This window comes from Vigna umbellata, chromosome 4 (assembly GCF_029865625.1).
Source record: "Vigna umbellata cultivar VRB3 chromosome 4, Vumbellata_1.0, whole genome shotgun sequence".
In the NCBI taxonomy this organism is placed as follows: domain Eukaryota; kingdom Viridiplantae; phylum Streptophyta; class Magnoliopsida; order Fabales; family Fabaceae; genus Vigna; species Vigna umbellata.
In genome coordinates this window covers 30,472,417-30,491,227 of record NC_142168.1, presented here as the reverse complement: position 1 = coordinate 30,491,227, position 18,811 = coordinate 30,472,417, and the positions used below count along the sequence as shown (strand labels likewise).

At 29.8% G+C, this 18,811-nt stretch overlaps 2 protein-coding genes and 2 non-coding genes across 8 annotated transcripts; 1 reads left to right on the top strand and 3 right to left on the bottom strand.

The window, feature by feature from the left end:
• Nucleotides 1-1,831: 1,831 nt before the first annotated feature.
• Nucleotides 1,832-6,412, bottom strand: LOC148199850 (cyclin-dependent kinase D-3-like). Of its 5 annotated transcripts, XM_088114268.1 has the most exons (8): nt 6,211-6,412; nt 5,970-6,112; nt 5,135-5,433; nt 4,943-5,051; nt 4,093-4,218; nt 3,380-3,615; nt 2,989-3,300; nt 2,523-2,725 (listed from the first exon to the last, which is right to left on the bottom strand). In XM_088114268.1, exons 2-8 carry the CDS (start codon nt 6,072-6,074, stop codon nt 2,584-2,586), a joined length of 1,329 nt encoding a protein of 442 aa, XP_087970394.1. In that variant the 5' UTR covers nt 6,075-6,112; nt 6,211-6,412; the 3' UTR covers nt 2,523-2,583. The 5 variants fall into 5 exon arrangements, with proteins under 5 accessions (XP_087970395.1, XP_087970394.1, XP_087970393.1 ...); XM_088114269.1 differs by lacking the exon at nt 2,523-2,725 and adding an exon at nt 1,832-2,497 and having other exon boundaries at nt 5,970-6,412; XM_088114267.1 differs by having other exon boundaries at nt 5,970-6,412.
• A 2,781-nt stretch (nt 6,413-9,193) lies between these two features.
• TRNAK-CUU (transfer RNA lysine (anticodon CUU)) lies at nt 9,194-9,266 on the bottom strand. Its single transcript has one exon. It is a non-coding gene; the product is annotated as a tRNA-Lys (tRNA).
• A 1,672-nt stretch (nt 9,267-10,938) lies between these two features.
• On the top strand, nt 10,939-13,921 carry LOC148199848 (putative GPI-anchored protein At4g28100). Its single transcript, XM_088111690.1, has 2 exons — nt 10,939-11,869; nt 13,125-13,921. The coding sequence occupies exons 1-2, from the start codon at nt 11,201-11,203 to the stop codon at nt 13,461-13,463; spliced, it is 1,008 nt and encodes a 335-aa protein (XP_087967816.1). The 5' UTR covers nt 10,939-11,200; the 3' UTR covers nt 13,464-13,921.
• Nucleotides 13,922-14,381: 460 nt separating this feature from the next.
• On the bottom strand, nt 14,382-14,454 carry TRNAK-CUU (transfer RNA lysine (anticodon CUU)). The gene has a single exon. It is a non-coding gene; the product is annotated as a tRNA-Lys (tRNA).
• Nucleotides 14,455-18,811: the final 4,357 nt, after the last annotated feature.

Below are 18,811 nucleotides of genomic sequence, written 5' to 3'. Positions count from 1 at the left end.
TATGCGATAATTGTATTTTATTATACTGCATTTGAATTTATGCATCTGAACATGTTATGAGTAGTATGGGGAGATTTTGTAGGGGTATAATGTGAGTTGAGGAATATTAGTATGGTATGAGTCTTGTGGAGAGATTAAGTAAATGTTATGGTATTTGTGTATATGTTGATGTTGAGGGTCCCGTAGTTGGAGGTTATCCTGATACTCTAATAATCATCTATTCTCAAGTAGAGAGGGATGAATTATGTGGTGAGAGGAGCAGGAGGTCCTGGTCTATGTGCCGGTTTTGGACATAGTGAGGGGATTAACCTTGTGAATGGTATGAAGTATTTTGAAAGTGTATTTGTATATAAAAAAAAAAGAGAGAAAGAAAAAAAAAGAAGAAGTAGAAGTCATTACAAGTGCATAACCTCCCGTGACCGCTCATCAACTTATCATCCGGATGAGTGTCTATTGGGTATTGTGGTGTCTATTGGGTATTGTGAGACGAGTGTCTAATAGGAATTGTGGTATGAGAGTGTCGAACATAATTATTATATGATGTTTATATCAAGGTAATTATACATGTTTTATAAATGATTTGTTGCATGTTAGCTCACCCTACTTGTTTGTGTTTGTTTGTGTTTGGGTATGTGCGATGATCGTATAATTCGTTATACGGGAGCAGATGAAGGAATGTCGTCTGATCCAATGCCAATGAAGAGAGAGAGACAGAAGAATAAGCTAGAAGAATTCGAATTATATTTATGAGTTTATAGTTGAAATCTGAGTTTAAAACATGTGTAGACATATATTAACTATGAATTTATAAGTGTGAGATTACGGGATATTACCGTAAATGTAATGTTACGATATATAAATTATGAATTATCCAGCGTGAGATATTGGGATGTTACACATATGACCTGTGATCGGTCAATTTTAAATATTTTTTTTAAAATTAAATTCAAACAGATCAGTGACGACACTTATCCTATTATCAAAAAATTTGTTAAAAAAATTGTTAACATAACCTTGTTATAAATGATCAATTGCAGTTTTCTCACCCATCTTTAATACAGCTGGTCTATTATGGACTATTTAAAAAATAATTAACTTTTTAATATAATTTTATTCTTTTATATAAGGTTAATCTATTTTTTTAATATGAGTGAATAATTTTTTTAAAATGTTAATTTAATTTAATATTTCACACTTGATTTATCCTTGTATTATCTTGACAGTGCATAGTTGAATTATGATGTTATATATTTTAAATCCCGTACATCCCTATCACAATTTGATACATACAAATCTACTGAAAAATGATATGCGAACTTTTCAAATTAATATTTATACAATTTGGTACACTTATCTAAAAATTAACATTTTTAACCATTTTTTCTAAATTTAATTTTAATCCACTACAACAAAAATCTTTAAATAACAATTAATTTTAGAAATAAAAAGTAATTAATTACTATAATAACTAACTATTTTTGTCTCTAAAATTAATTGTTATTTAAGTGTTTTTGTTTTGGATAGTGATTATATTTTATGAGCGATAACGCAATAGTTAAAAGAAGTTTCTCTACAATGATTCTTTTATGGAAAAAGGAACACGTACATGATAAGAACATTAATACATGATAAGAACATGTGTAATTAATTATTTGTTGTTCTTTTCTACCTTTCTGAAACAACTTTCAAAAAACAATACATTTTTTTTCAAAATTAATTTGCACACAAACATGCACGACAGCATCTCCATCTAAAACTGCTATAAGAAACATCAGCAATGCTTTAATTAGCACACAGTGCAATAAGACAGTAAATTAAGCACACACTGAAATGAATGTCAAAATCATTAGCTTGTTAAACAAAAACTAAACCAAGGTTCTGCACATTTGAAACCAATAAGGACCAAACACGGCACGCCAGAATAGCATGCAATCAGCCAAAATCAACCACAATGTCTACAAAAAAAATTTTGATCAGTGCAAAACCTATTTGAAAACCCCCCAAGAAAATACATATCATACACTTTGAGTGTAAACAATAATTTCTCTTTGTGTTGAATAACAAATCAATGTTAACATCCAGTTTTCCCCACCATTACTTTGTCAAGCGTCAGACAAGGGCTCAAGAAAAAGCCCTCTCAACCAAGGCATCCATGAAGAGATACAAGTTCTGTTGAATGCTGAGAACAAAAAATTCAGAGCAAAGGGATCCAAAGAGTACGGTTACTTATTTTTTTAATCTATGATAGTTACTTTCAACTCTCTTGAACTAGTATATAAGTGAGATGCTATTCCGCTGTCACTGCTACGTTCTTCTTCCTTTAAAAATCAACATAATCATAGTAGCTTCATGCAGAGAGAGAAGGAAGGAATGACATACAAGCGAAGCTGATTCGCAGTGTTTTTTCTCGTTGTACCGATGCAACCATCATAGAATATTTCATCCTGGTTGCTAAAATTCTAGATCTAACTTTCTTTTTAAATGTGATCTGTCAGCACTGCAGAACAAGAGATAAAATTAATCAATTAAATAGCACTTACAAAGATAAATTGAAAGACAAAAAATGTAGTACACTTTCATTATTCAACTCTGATAGAAAAAATGCAATTGCATTCTACACTTCCCTTCCCCGTTAAGCTTCTCATGATACTCTTGATGGATTACATATAGAGTAAAAATATTTAACACCTCACTCACACTAACAGCATTTTGGGTCTCCAACATCCTAGTCATGCAGAAGGTTGGGAATCAAAATGGTTGCAAGAGTGTAAGTTGCCACATAAGAAGTGTAGCACAGAAATAAGGTGTAATAACTGATAGCATTGCTGTTATCACATAGCTCTATCATTTAAATTTAGCAGAATTTATTAACTTCACACTCTACCTGTAGATTCAATTTTATACTCAAATATTTAACATAGTATATAGAGCCTTGATTACAAACTATTAGGCCACTTAGAAAATGATAGGAGGATCAACATGTTTTACCTGGTAATTGTAGGTCTATTTGGAGGTTTCAATCCAAAAAGAGAAAAATCTAGGGACATTGGAACTGGCTCATTTTTGCCTGTATTATCAGCAGCTGCCTGTCTGACATTAACACTATCATCAAACTTATCTCCTTGCAAAGAGTTGCCTTCAGACCCATCACGCCCTGGCATTACTCTCCTAGACTTTCTAGGAGGTGACAAGACCGTAGGACCTTCGTTTGAAATTACATCCGAAACCTTAGATTCCTTCTTAGGAGCAGGTCTTGGAAGTTTAACAGGATCTGTGGGCAGAGGTGCAGAAGAGAAGTACCTAAAATGGAAGGGCAAAGATTAAAAATCGGAACAAGAAAGGAAAGAAACTATTTTTCTTAAGAGAATGATTACGGTACCTGTGCTCTAATGCCTGCTGCACTGAAATTCTAGCTTTTGGATCATAGGTAAACATCTTTGACAACAAATCTAAACCATCGTCACTTGCCATTGGAAACAAAGAACGCAAAGGTGGAGAAGGAACATGTTGATATTCAACATAATCAGGTAGGTAGATCATATCGGGCCACTGAGAAGGAGATGGAGTTCCAAATGCTGCGAAAATTTTTCCTAATTGATCAATATCACTTGAACCCTACCAAATCACAAACACAAACTCATGAAATCACCAGAAGAAGTATAGCTAAGTACACAAAAACAATACACACTCTGAAATTAAAAAGTAAACCAGTGACGTAAAAGAATTATCAGAACAGGAATAACATGGAAGCAAAAGTTAGTGTCAATAATGTAGATAAGCACCATATCCAACAGCTTCTGAGCAGTAAAACAGTTTCTAAAGGCTTTTTATTCAGAGTGCAATTTGAACTAAAAGATGAAGTCAAATAGTTAATATCATACACACACAGAAAAAAGGTTTAATAGTTTCTCATGCAAATGGTCAAATTCCTAGAAAAAATCCATGTATTCCAGAATTTTCTTTCTAGTTTAGACATAATTAAAAGTTCCCAGATAGTTTTGGGATCTATTGATTAATTTTTAACTTTCAAAAAGTGAATATATATCCTTTGCTTACTAGTTCATCATAATCACCATGACAATATTGGTTTACCTGCAAGAAGGGTCGACGAAGAAGAAGTTCAGCAAAAATACAGGCTGCGGCCCAAACATCTACCCCTGGACCATACTGCTTGGTACCAAATAATAGTTCAGGTGCTCTATACCACCTTGCAAACACCTATTCATGTATTAAGCGTCAAAAGTGCATACCAATTAAGAGAAGTTCAAGGTACAAACATAAGAATAAACATAATAAGTTCAATGGTACACGGAAGCTAATATCTAGAGGAGGCAATGAAGACATGATATTCAAAAGAAACACTTTTGTTACAAAGAGGCTGATAAGTAATCTTTTACTAATTCAACAAATAGTACTCCACTCTTCAGGAAATGAAATAGTTGTTTATCCTAAAGAACCACCATCTTAAAACATATTCACCAAAAATCTAGAATACTTCTACTTCTAATTACATGTCCATACTTTTTTACCCATAATATTTCTTTTTCCTTCCCTTATTTGCTTTAAGTTTTGGGCCAAAATCAGGCAGTAATAATAGAGACTTCATGGTAAAAGCAGCTTGACTTACATTGTGTGTTCCTACAAATTTGAACTAAAGAATCATACAACACTAAATTTGATTATAAAATGTCTATGGAGAATTATTTTCCAATCATGTAAATTCTAACCATCCAAATTCTAGGCAACTTTACTAGTTTTATTATGGAAGAATATGAAGAAAGTGGAATAATTAACAGATTATTTGAGTCTTATTTAAATTCACAATTTACTCAGAATGCTGATATTAATTAAAGAAACCGGTTCCAAAGTCCTTCCTCTAGTTGTAGGGATTAATCTTGCATACTTAAAGGATTCACAATATATTGTGCACAAAGAAGCAAACCTGATGAGTGAATCTGCGGTCTGGGCTTCCAAATACCCTAGCTAAACCAAAATCCGCAAGTTTCAGTTGTCCGTTAGATCCTATCAACAAATTATTTGGCTTCATATCCCTGAAAATACATAACAAAAGCTCTGAGCTCAGAACTAAACGCAAGTAACGACTTAGAATGAACATGTAAGTAACATAATCTACCTATGTAACACCCATTTCTTGTGGCAAACAGCAAGGCCTTTAAGTGTCATCTGAAGGTAAGATTTTATATCACCAGGTGAAAGAACAATATTCCGGTCCCGTATAACAGCTTCAAGGTCTGTCTCCATGAAGGCAAACACAAGATGTAAATTTCCTTTATGTGGAAAGGCATCAATCAACTCAATAATGTTTGGATCTTTGAGCTCCTTAAGCAGTTTAATTTCTCTGAGAGCTGTAAAATTGACCCCTTCTTTCTGCTTGCCAAGCCGGATCTTCTTAATAGCCACAGTCTGCCCTGTCTGTCCATGCAATGAATACATTATAATTAGAAGGCCCACAAGATAACAACAATAATAGTAACCGTACCATTGTAATATCATCGTCATTATTAAATAAAAGGCCAGTTCATGAAGACGTGTGCAGCCATTATTCCACAATACAATCAAATAATACCCAGTGCAATAAAATCAAATAGTAGCCACCACCAACACAAAAACGAATAATAAACGGAAACTGGAATACCCAATTGCAAGTTACCACAAAAATGCATAGTTTTACCAAATCCATTTTTAAAGAACTTTAAAATGCATACATTCACTTTCCACATTAAGGTTCTGGATGAAGACTTATTTTCCTCTTATCCAAAGATTTTCTCAACCAACCTTCAATACAGGAGATTTCAACTCCTTTCCAAGTTCCAAATTTTATTCATACCCAATTCTCACAATCCATAGAAAAACATATTTCCCTAAAAATACCGTCGTAATTTTGTTCATAAGTGTTCTTTTACTTTGTTTTTCGAAAAGAACAAAGGGAAACATTCGAAAAAAGCTACCTGCGTATCGATGGCTTTGTACACAACCCCGTATGTACCTTCACCCAGAATCTCACGCTTGAGATACCTATCGGCTACTTTCTTGGACAGATCGAGTTCTGACATTTTTTGTCCCCAAAATTGGCGGAGAAGATGCAAAGAAACTATCAAACACAGCTGAAATTCAGTAACAAAATTGCGAATTTACAAGTGGGTCATCTAGAAATGGCTAGGGTTTCTGGTGGGGGAAATCGCAATTTACCTATTGCAGTTGAAATTCAACCGGAAAATTGAGAATAAACAAATGGGTCACTGGAAAAGGCTATACTGAAAGAAGAGTGTTGTGTTGACAGCGTTTTACTCAGTGGTGTGTGTGAGGGTAGAGAGAGAGAGAGAGAGAAATAGTGAAGAACAGCTATAGAGAAAGAAAAAAAGAGAGAGGGAGCGTTAGACAAGTGCAACGGCTACACTCCTACACCCATTTTACTGAATAAAATAAATAATATAATAAACGCGCTTTTAGTTGTTTTATTTATTTATTATTCACAATAAATACCTTTCTAGTTCCTCAAATTTATGGACAATAATTGATAGGTCTCTAATATTTATTTCTTTTTTCATTCGGATTCATGAATAAATTTTTCTTTAACATTTAACTCTTCTCTCCCTAAGTTAGGACCCACATGTTTACATTATAGATTTTCGAAAATTAATGGCTTGTTTGGAATTTTGCTATTATAATACATTATGATAGTTTATAATGATTTCTAAGGTGTTTCTAGAGGGTTGTTTCTTCCAATTCAACAATAATATTTAAATACTTAGCTTAATTTGATTTTTAGAAGAAAAATGGAATTTTTCAAAGATTAGCAATGCTAGATGTTACTATAATTGTGAGTAGTTCTCATTGGTTTAATGGTTTTTAAAGTTTTTATATTAAGAAGGGAAAATCTTAACTCCAAGTGCTACAATAAGGTATTTCTAATGTAGAGGGTTGTGTCTTCCTATTCAATAATAATATTTAAGTATTTAGCTTAATTTGATTTTTACAACAAAAATGGAATTTTTTTTAAGATGAGAAACTAATATCATTGTGAGTAGCTCTCATTGGTTTAATGATTCTTCAAGTTTTTATGTTAAGAAGGGAAGATCTTAACTCTAATAATTGTATGTGCTACAATTAAAAGATGTTTGAGACAAGGTCTCAATAACATTAAAAAATCTTTGAAATTTGTTTCACATGTGTCTTTTATTGAGAGTATTTGTTAAATTTGGTTTTGGTTTTGGTTAACAATGGTTAACAAAAAGCAAGAAAGTGAACAAAAAGAAACATGAATATTTGAGATTTATTTAGTGAAAGAGTTAGAAATGTTAAAGATGATGGTGTATTTTGTTTGTAATTGTTATTTTATTAGTATTTAGAAGAGTTGCTAGAAGGATAAATGTTGTTATTAAAAACTATGTTTGTCGAGTAATATAAATCCTTTTTTTTTATATTATGCAAAAGTTATGATATTGTATAAAGAAATATCAAAGATGGGATTTGAGTCATAATTTGAAAGTTAGGGATTCATTCCATTACGTGTAAAAGCATTTGGAATAAAGAGAGAATGCATTTCAAAATCAGATTCTCTCCAAACTTATTTTGAGGGCAATTTCATATCATTTTGGTTGTGAAATCGTAGAGTTGGTATAATTTTCATAACTTGCGTTGGTTGAAAATTTAGTACATAATAGATTACGTGACAACTTAAGAGTTTGAAACACTTAAAGCAAAATTAAAAATGATGTTTTTTTTATCATAATTTTATTTAAAATTTATTTTTTTTAACTTTTTTGGGACTTTTTTTAAGGCTTAAAACAATTAACACTAATAAAGTTTGAGATTTTTTTTCTTGAAAAGGTAAAGTGTTAAAAAAATAATTTTATACTTTTTTTTCTTGAATATATGAAAGAAGGATTTTACTTTTTGAATCTTGAGTCTACTCTAATAATTACTTAAAGCTTATGCTTGTGTTGCCTTTCTTTTATTTGTGATATAATAGAGTATCAAATAACATTAATAGGATTTTGAGTTTTGAAAATATAATAGAGTATCAAATATCTGTGATATCTCAGTCATAATGTTTTAAATATAAATAGTAAATAAATATTTTTATTCGTATATCAAATATATTGTAAAACATGGAAAGTTTTCCTAAAAATATAGTTTAAAATATATATATATATATATTAACAAAATATTTTCAATATTTTTTCTTGTTTTAATATTTGTTTATTTTCTTATTAGCTCATTGTTAATGATAATGGAATGATCGAATTTATTCTTCTAAATTCTAAGTCTCGTTATCTTTTTATAGGATGGTTACATGTCCTTATTAATCAAGAATAAAAAATTGGGGCTAAATATTCAACTTTAATAGTCATTTTGATTGTATTATTTGACTTTATCTTTATAATATAACATCTAACCTCTTATAAGTCAAAAATTACTTTATCCTCTCATTCAAATTAGTTTTCACTGTGGTTACTTTTTATATTTCCTCACATTACATTGAATGTTTTTAATTTAATTTATTTATTGAAAAAATAATTAATATAATAATAACACAATGATGGTACAATAAATATAATTGTAATAACGTGGTCACTATGAAATTAATAAAGGAAAAAAATTATATTAACTTAATTTTTAAAAGAAAAATTAAAATTAATATCAATAAAACATAATGAAACGAAATTAAAAAAAATCGAGGAAAAGAATCATTTAACCGATATTCTACTTAAAAAGATAAAGTATTTGGGAGGATCATAAATTTTATATTTTTCAAAACAAATATTTCAGATATAATTTAAATTAATTCATAAACATTGCGTCGTAATAAAAATAAATAAATTTCGAATAATACAGAAATTTTGAAATATATTTTAAATTATATTTTTTATAAAGTATACAAGTTCATAAATAATCTTTTCTGTTGTACTAAAAAGTTATAAGTTGGGCCATTATAGTAAAAAGTAAGCCCATTGGGCCAGATTTTAACTTCAAAAAGAAAAGCCTCCTCATGTTAAAAAAAACAAAAAATATACGCCCGCCGTGGGGCTCTACAAACTGAACTAGATGGGCATTTTACTAAACTACAAAGTTATTAATTGGGTCAAAATAGTGAGTAGTTGGGCCACTAGAGTAAAAACCAAGCCCATTGGGCCAAGCCTCTGAATATTGGAAAAACAATATGAAAAAACGCCCACCGTGGGGCTCGAACCCACGACCACAAGGTTAAGAGCCTTGCGCTCTACCAACTGAGCTAGACGGGCATTTTACTTTATTTCAAAACAAAAGAAATTTTATAATTTTATAGTTAATTATCTTTTACATGGGAAATCAAATAGATTATAATATGATTTTTTTCGTTGATTAATATATTTTTTAATCTAAAAATAATAATTAAAATTAAAATACCCTTGATAAATAAAAATAGAAATTCTATTTATGTATCTTTTACATAGTAAGGATTTTGTTTACAATCACTGATATGTTATAAAAATTTATTATTTGATACTACTTATCTTAGTTTCACATTAAATTAAAAATTTATTATTATTACTAGTGGGAAAAGAGATATTATATGTCTTTATACTTTTTATGAAAAAATAGTAGTGGGTGATTTGTAATGTTTTACTTTGTTAAATAAATTAGTTATTTTTAATTTGTGTTGTTGATATGTATCTAATCAGCATTTATAATATTTTTTAAATGTTTAAAAATATAATTAAGGGTAAAATAAAGCTATAAAATATGTACAATTTAAAATATAATACGAATTAATGTTACTTGCCAACTCAATGAACACAGACATCCATACAAAGAGAATGCATTTAAATGGATTTATAATTCTACAATATTTTAGGTGGTCTTACAAATTTTTTAATCAGTTTTAAACTTTGATAAATTTTGAAAAATATTTATATCTACTACGACCATGCAACATTGATGCAATCAACTAAATAGAAATACACTGAAATATAGATGGAAGTGTTATTGAATAATGAATGAGATCGAATCAATATTAATAAAATTAGTTTTAATAATTAAACATGTCTTGCATTATAGTTTTAAACTAACATAAAATAAAAAATAAAAAACTATATATTAGATTAGAATAATTTACGAGATAATTACACTATACAATACATAAGTTAAAGTTATATAATATTAAGAACTACACTTACACACACACACACAATCCTGACTAGAAAAAAGAAAACGTAAATAGCACATAAATGATTAGCATGATTAGGGTTTACGAGGGAGGAGTAAGTAAGACCAGAATAAAGGTTGCAACAACTGCTGTTGGAAACCATTAAGATATGGGCACTTCTGAATTACTCATATTCAATAAGAACCTTCAAATCATGTGAAAACTCTAACCATTTCTCTGCACTCACAATGCCATGAATTAAATACACTTTACCTACTCGTCTTCCCACACACTGATCCAAACATCACACAACTAAGAAAAATAATCATTAATTTAGGAGAGAAAAAAACATCCACAAAAACCAAAACTTTAACAAGAATAACGGTGACTTTAGCGGATAAGTCCAGAGTTAATGATGAGAATAATACAAGTACTATAATTTTAAGTCTAACTTTTGTTTTGTAAAGAAAAACAAAATGAAACATCTAATTAAAAAAAATTCATGATCCTACTTGAGACTTTAGATTAAAAAGTGTTTTGAATATGGAGTTAAGGTTACTTGATCAGTTTGCAATTTATTTTAGATCACGTTGAAAGAAGTGCACTGTAAAATAAATTTGATAGTCTAATTCAACTTCACATCATAAGAAGAAATTTGCATTCATTTTGTATACTATAAATTGAGATTAACGTGTGTTAACTAACATGGTATTACATGTTTGATTTGTTCATGATTCAGCGTTCCAATCTCTTCTCTTAACTTTACTCAGGTCGAGTACTTTAGATCTAAACGAGGCAGCATACTGCCAAACTTTTTCCACAACCTCACCACTTTCTCTTTCCTTTTTTTATTATCTCTATATATATTATACAAGAACCCCACCATCTTTTACCCTTTATCTTTCTCTGCCTTTCCCTTTGGTTGCTCCTACCCATAAAACCTATACTAACATCACCACATTTTCTTCTCTTTGGTTAGAGAAAAAGAAAACAACTTTCTTCCATTCCATTCAGCTTAAGCATATACTCTTTCAGTCTTGAATTAACACCATGTCATTGACACTTTTCCTCTTGTGCATCCTTTTCTTCTTCCCTTGCTACCTGTGCCACCCTGACTCAGCTGGAACAAACACCCTTAAACCCATTTTGCTAACCCCATCCAAGCCTTCAACAACAATCCCTGCATTCCCGGAACAGTCTGATGTTGCAGGGTGCCCTCTTACCCTCTCAGACGAGCTCTTTGATGGGATCAACAGTGCATGTGGTGGTGCCAAAAGTGGTGGTGACACGGAGCTCCACCGCAGCAGGTGCTGCCCAGTGCTTGCAGCATGGTTGTATTCTGCATATTCTTCTACTGCACTGGGCATGGTGGGCCATGGGCATAGCAGTGTTCATGGCCACGCTACATCAGTATATGATATGATGCCTTTGCTGCCAGATGACTCAGAAACCTGTGTGAATGAGCTAGGAAAGGCATTGGAAGTGAGGGGAATTGAACTCACCAAGCCTAATGAGACTTGTGATGTGGTTTATTGCTTTTGTGGCATTAGGCTGCACCATTTGACATGCCCAGATGCATTTTCTGTTAGCCAAAGTGGGGAGCTTTTGGGGGATGCAAGTGTGAGAAGGCTGGAGAAGAATTGCTTGAGTAGTAGCACCGATGTCAATGGCTTACCAGGTCTTGGAGGGTGCTCTAAGTGCTTAAATACCCTCTATTTGGTGAGTTTTCCCTATATATGTGCATAAACAAAGCTTACTCTTTTTCTCTTGGGTATTATCTTCATGTTTTGGTGTCATTTGCTTAGTTCGTTGTGACTTGAAAGTTGATGGATCTTGTTGAAAATTGAAGATCAGGATGGTGTTTTGGTTTCATTTTCATCTTCTTCACTCATGTTTGGTACTCAGTAAAGTTTTGACATGCTTTTGCTTATTTGTGATGTTGGTTGCTTTCTAAGCTTTTTCATAGTCTTCACGCGCCTTTGGATTTTGTGTGGTTCACGAACATAGATGGAACCAATGGTTGATTCAGCAACTATTTCTTTTTTTGTCACATGAGAGTTTAGAGAAACCAGCAGCAACTCTAATGTCTCAAAAATCAAGTTCTTAAATAAACTAGTATAGCTGGGATATATTAAGCAATTATAAGTGCAATGTCACTATCTTGGTACTTGAAATGAAGTTGTAGTTTTGAATTATTGGTATCAAGAGGACCGTTTAGCTAACAACATCAGTCATTTTAGATAATTCTCTTTTGGATCAAGTAAGAAAATGACTCAAATAAAATGGTCTTGTTTGAAACTAGCTTTCTTTTTTGTTATGATTTATGACAGATAGTGTCATTTGTTAAATGCTTGAGACCCCATAAATTTTGTCAATTTGACTGTTCTTATTATTAGCCTGTCCTGGTCATAAATGATGGTTTCTTAATATAGAATTTTAGTTGTGTGCTTTTTCTTCCTCTCATATACACCAATAGATCTTTTACTTCTCTGATTCTTCTGAGTCATTCATTCTATTGTCTGTCATGTTCACATTTTTGAGAAAGCACCACACAGTTTCTAGAATTAGATAACACCAACATCACTTGTGATCTGTGTTTGGATTTGTCTTTCTTGTTTCTGATTTTTGCAGAAATGTTGCTAGAATCCTTGCAATCGTTTCAGAATCTTAAAAACTGTCATCTGAAGACTCATACTAGGTGTCACATTTTTTGCTGCATTCAAAAAAACTATTCAGGGCTGCTAACAAAATTAATCATTCCACATTGCCACACATAAAAACCCTGCATTAGGTAGTGTACTAGCCTTGATATGCACATCTGAGAAACCCTTTCTGCTATGAGTGGATGTTATGTTACACCAACCAAGATGCTATTTGAGAAGCTTTGATGCACCAAACCCCTTTGGTGTAATCACTCCTAAGTATTATATGCAACCCCTTTTGATATTCTCATTGAAGTATTACTTCTACGCAGCTTAACAAGAAGTCTTCAAATTCAAGCAAAGCAGAAGAAGACAGGACCACCAAGATCCACAACAAAGACTGTGAGCTTATGGGCTTGACATGGCTTCTGGCAAAAAATAGAACAGCTTACATGCACACAGTTTCAGGGGTTCTCAGAGCTTTGATGTTGAACACCGATGGCTCTTACCCTCAATCTTGCTCTCTAAACAGTGATGGAATGCCTCTTGCTGTGGACTCATCTCAAATCTCTGATCACTCTTCATCAACCAACCTCCAACCACTCATCTCTCTTTCTTTGTTTACTACAACCTATGCATTTTACCATGCTATGATCTTAGCTCTGACATGAGCCAAAAAGGGGTCTCAAACATGACATTTTGTAGATTTGGATCTTTATGTTGTTGCTTAGAAATACAGTTTTTCTCTGTCATGGATTGCAGGGTGTGTATCAAGCGAGATGAGTGTTTATAAGAGAGGACAAGAGAAGTTAACCATGCATGGATGATAAAAAGACAAACTCATGTGTCTTTGACTTTGTTCATTGATCATATGATAACTAAACAACTTTTCATCATAATCATCCATGTGTGGTTGCATAATCTAGATTTCTTTCTTTTACTCTTTTGAACAGACACTCCTCTCACTTGATAAGTATCCCTTGATTGCAATAGGCTGAGGTGTTTGATGTTTGCCACGGTTTTGTTTTGTTTTGGTGGACCACCATAATAGGAACTTGTGAAGTTGTTTTCAAGGGACAACATTCGGAAGTAGTGTTCAGTTATATGTTTCACGGGCAATTTGTGGTTATGGAAAGTCAACTTCAACACCAGAACACACTCATATTCTCTGTTGTCTGCACTGTGTAGTGAGGTTTTGCTACCGATATTATTCCAAAAAGTGGAAATTGACTTTCGAATTATACAACGGAGAAGCCAAAAATGACTTACGAACTATGTAATCCAAAAATAAAAAATAACTTTTTAATTATGCCTGGAGGTTTTTTTTTTCTCTTAACTCTGTGAAACTTTCAAAAGTAATTTTTTATTTCAATTGTACAATTCAAAAGTTCCTTTTAATTTTAAGAAAATAAAAAGTTCCAAATTACACAAACCAAGAAAAACTGGGAAATTTTATATTAATGAGATGAAGGAAAAAATTGCTTAAATTGATGTACAGTTGGACCAAACATATAGTAATTGGGCCATTAGAACAAAACCAAGCGACAGCCCATTGGGCCAAAAACGTAAACAAAGGAAAATACCAAAAACGCCCACCGTGGGGCTCGAACCCACGACCACAAGGTTAAGAGCCTTGCGCTCTACCAACTGAGCTAGACGGGCTTTCAGAATTTTATATTACAATATTTAATATGTACTTATTTTTGTTTTCTTTTTTTTTTCACTTTTTTCTTCCATTGTGAACGTTACCTACAGGTTGGGGACCTCACCCTTGAGGATAAGGGTGACCCCAATAAAAGCAGAAACTTTTTGTAAGGATCAGTTTGGCAGTCACTCTTGACTCAAGTCTTTGACTATATTAATATTAATCAGAGTACAAAGTTGAAGCCATTCATTTTCTTTTTGGAGCTTTTCGAGTCTTCATAATGAGATATTTTTGCATATATTTAACATAATAATTCATATTTTTTTTAGGGTTAAATATGTTTTTAGTCCTTAAACTATTGACTGTTTCTGGTTTTCGTCCCTCTTCCAAAGTAAGGTACAATTTGGTCCTCATTCTTTAGAAAAACGTTCGTTTTAGTCTTCAAAATTTTGTTTTTAGTCCTCGTTTTAGTCCTCAAAACGATCGTTTTTTCGACTAAAACGAACGTTTTTTAAAGATTGAGGACTAAATTGTACCTTACTTTGGAAGAGGGACGAAAACAAGAAATGGTCAATAGTTTAGGGACTAAAAACATATTTAACCCTTTTGTTTATTATAACATGTTGTTTTACGTCTTGAATTTTTACTTAAAAATTCATTTCCACTGGACTTTTATTTTAGGTATAAATGGATTTTTATCAAAATCTAATAAGAATATTATAAAAGTAATACATCTCTTTTACGTATATTTAACATAATTTCATTTAAATCGAGATGACTGGAGTTAAAACATATATTATCTAATTGATCAAACTGAACAAATAAATGAACTAAAAACTGTTGATGGTCAACAAATCATTACTATAGGCAAACTATCGTGCACGTCAAATTTTAAAAATATGTATTTTTCTTTTTAGTAATAATTTTTTGAACATTTATCTCACTTTTCTTTATAGATATACTAAATACTAAAAGTAAATTAAAAAGTATTTTTGAAAGTAAATAATAAAAAGCCTTTGGGGCTACAAGAAAAATAAATCATATTGAATAATCATGATTTAAGAGAATCGTTAATTTTAAAATTATATTTTTTTGTAAATGACTAAAATAACATTGTTTGGAATTTTAGGTAAAATAGAACATGAAATAATCTTTTGAAAAAGTATATTTAACACTTCTTCTTTTTATTAAAATATAAGTTTAATTTCTTATATATATATTGATTCTGAACTAATTAGTTATCTTTTCATGAGCATATTCTAATATTACAACATCATCATGCATAAAATAAGTAAATTGAAATATAATAAGTGTCATGCTTACATAGTTTAGTATATATTTATTTTAAACGTATATATCTATTATCTTCATGTGATATTTTTCTAAGAAGCTATGATCTTGGACCATACAAATCAATTATTAAATTAATTTGGATTGATATAACTTTTTCTAAAACATGAAGCCATTGGTTTTGGATTGTATTGTTTGATGAAGATAGTGCAAAGAAAGGATAGAATTTTGTGGATGCCTAATTGGGCCAAATGTATCATTGATGCTATCAACAAGGATTGAAGTATCTAAGTTGAAGAAAAGTTATAGTTTGATGATGAGAAAGAGTGGATCTTATTGAAGTTGTTGACCATAGTAAATAAGTTGTGTTGAAAATGATAGTCACAAAAAGAGACATTAAGATGGATTTTCTTTTGCTCTATTTTCCAAAACCTTGTGGGAATGTGGGCTCTATGAGTCACATCTACATCATCAAGTTGGAATTAGGGTTACATATTCACATTACACGACAAGTGCCAATGAGATGAAAAATATATTAAAAATAAAAAGGATAAGAAATAGTATGGGTTTTCTTATTGTTGGAGGTGACTTTTTCTATGCATGAGAAAAAACTGTATTAATATTGTAGTTCAATATTTGGAATGATAGAATTCTTCTATAAAAGTATGTACATTTACCATCTTATAGAAATGTACATATTATATATATATATATATATATATATATATATATATATATATATATATATATATATATATATATATATATATATATCAATTCGAGGTATTTTAAATTTTATTATAAAGAATGAAATGACAAAAATATATGCATTCACAAGTATTTGTAGATAAAATTTACGGTGAATAATTAATATTTATGAATATTTATTATTTGTGATTAACAAGTAGAACGTATTTTAATATTTTTATAAATGGATTGACTATGACTATCATACGAGTATTATAAAAAAATTAAAATTAAAATTAAAATTTAATTTATATTTTATTAAGTTAAATTTAATTAAAATTAAAATTTAATTTATATTTTATTAAATTTAATTTAATTAAAATTAAAATTTAATTTATATTATATTGTATATATTTTTTATAATTTTATTTATATTTTATTATGAAAATTTATAATTTATTTTTAAAATATTTTTGGATATTTATGAATATTCACGTATTTTTAAAGAGTATTCAATAAATAACAGGAAATAAGTGAAATTTTTTATTGTATACCAGTAACGAATAGATACTTTCTATACTTATTATTATCCTACAATTGATTTAATTATTTAAAATAAGTTTATTTTTTAATATACGAAAAACATTAACTAAACACTATCAATATAAAAATAAATTAATTGTGTTGTCTTATATATGCTAATTATTGACATTTATAGTAAGTCTTAAATATAATAGTAAGTTTTACTTCATTTACAGTTTTAAAAAATAGTTTACCTTGTGAAATGTTATTTAAGATAATAGTTTTCACATAAATTTAAACAAATTGAAACATGTGAATTTAAACAACTCGTTGTTTTGTATTTTATTCTATTAATTGCTTGAATTAAAATAAAATAAAATAACTGAAAAATAGTCTATTAACTTTTGATTGTGATTTTCTATTTGTTTTGTTTTATAACCCAAATTGTGAAACATGTTGAAATATTTTCGTATTTATGTGTTTTGTTTTTTTAATGGATCAAATCCATTTCCTTTTTTCTATTTTCGTAAACCAAATTCTATCTTAATTGAGTATTGAAATAAAAAACGTCACATTATTATGTCATGTAACAAATTAATTCTCTCCTTATTCTTTATTTCCTTCCAATGATTAACTCATTACACTGACGAAACATGATTTATAAGTATATAAAATATTATATTAAAAGATAAAATCATGCACTAGCACATACCAACTCAACACATCTTTTAAAACTGTCTATGCTTATTTATATCAAGATGTGTAAGCATTTTTTTATATTATTAAACATGGTTAATTAAGTATAGCATTTGATTGTGTATAATAAACACAATGAATGAACAAATGCGTATAAAATAAATATTTATATTATTATTTCGATTTTAAATCTGTCAAATAATATTATTACAGTGAATTATTATTAGTAATTCACTTAGTCAAAGTCATTATGAGTATCAGTTTTATAATTTAAAATTCGTGAGATAATATTGTTAAGATTAATTATTATATATTTAAAATATTATCTATTTTAAAGTGTTGAATTTTTTACAGTTTTATAATTGAAAAATGTCTAGATTGATAATAAAGGAAAAGATATTTAAATTATGTTTAATATTAATTCTTAATTAAATTTAAGACTATTAAACAAGTATAAAAATAATTTGATATTTTAATTTAACAAAAGCTACTTTCTCTTCCTTTCCGTTCAAAGAGGGGCAAACAATTAAAAACGTGGGTTCCATATACTTTTATTGGTTTCCTTTTTGTCGTGACACATTATGAAAAAGCTATTTAAAAATTATTCACTATTTGAAGATTAAAAATAAAGAGGAATTAAAGTAATATAAAGTTATTTTTAGACAATCTCTTTCTTTTATAGGGACTTTTCTAACATTTGAACAAGTGATAGGAGTATTATTTTTAAAATAATAATGATTTTTGGTTGAAATTATTCAATAATTGGTAAGTCCTATGTTTTCTTATTATTTTTAGTAAATTTGAAATGATAGAAAAATGTAAAAGTTTTTGCACGGAGTGAGTGGAGGGAGAAGCCGATCACCGACATTTAACGGCTATAATAGCTGTATGTGACGAATTTGCCCATCAATTATTACAAAGCGACAAACCTCTGTGACTGTTTCTTTGTCCCAAAATATATATATGGTCCATGCATGGTACTCCTCCCCTTGCAAAGATAATATATTTCAATTCTCATTTTTTTTTAATTCACTTTTTTTTTTCTTAAAATGAATTTAAATTGAGTTAAAAAAATTACTCTTTAAAGAAATAAATGTGTTTTAAGTTATTAAGCTTATTGTAATTAGTTTTGATACATTTTAATTAAAAAAAATTATAACCACTTTATAATAAGCAAGG

Bases quoted from the DNA above. Each gene is read 5' to 3' on its own strand.
- LOC148199848 (XM_088111690.1), top strand. From the start codon at position 11,201: ATGTCATTGACACTTTTCCTCTTGTGCATCCTTTTCTTCTTCCCTTGC. The intron at 11,870-13,124 runs GTGAGTTTTCCC...ACTTCTACGCAG, and splicing joins GCTTAAATACCCTCTATTTG to CTTAACAAGAAGTCTTCAAA.
- LOC148199850 (XM_088114267.1), bottom strand. From the start codon at position 6,074: ATGTCAGAACTCGATCTGTCCAAGAAAGTAGCCGATAGGTATCTCAAG. The intron at 4,219-4,942 runs GTTTGCTTCTTT...ATACATGAATAG, and splicing joins ACCGCAGATTCACTCATCAG to GTGTTTGCAAGGTGGTATAG. The intron at 2,726-2,988 runs GTAAAACATGTT...CTGCATGACTAG, and splicing joins AATAGACCTACAATTACCAG to GATGTTGGAGACCCAAAATG.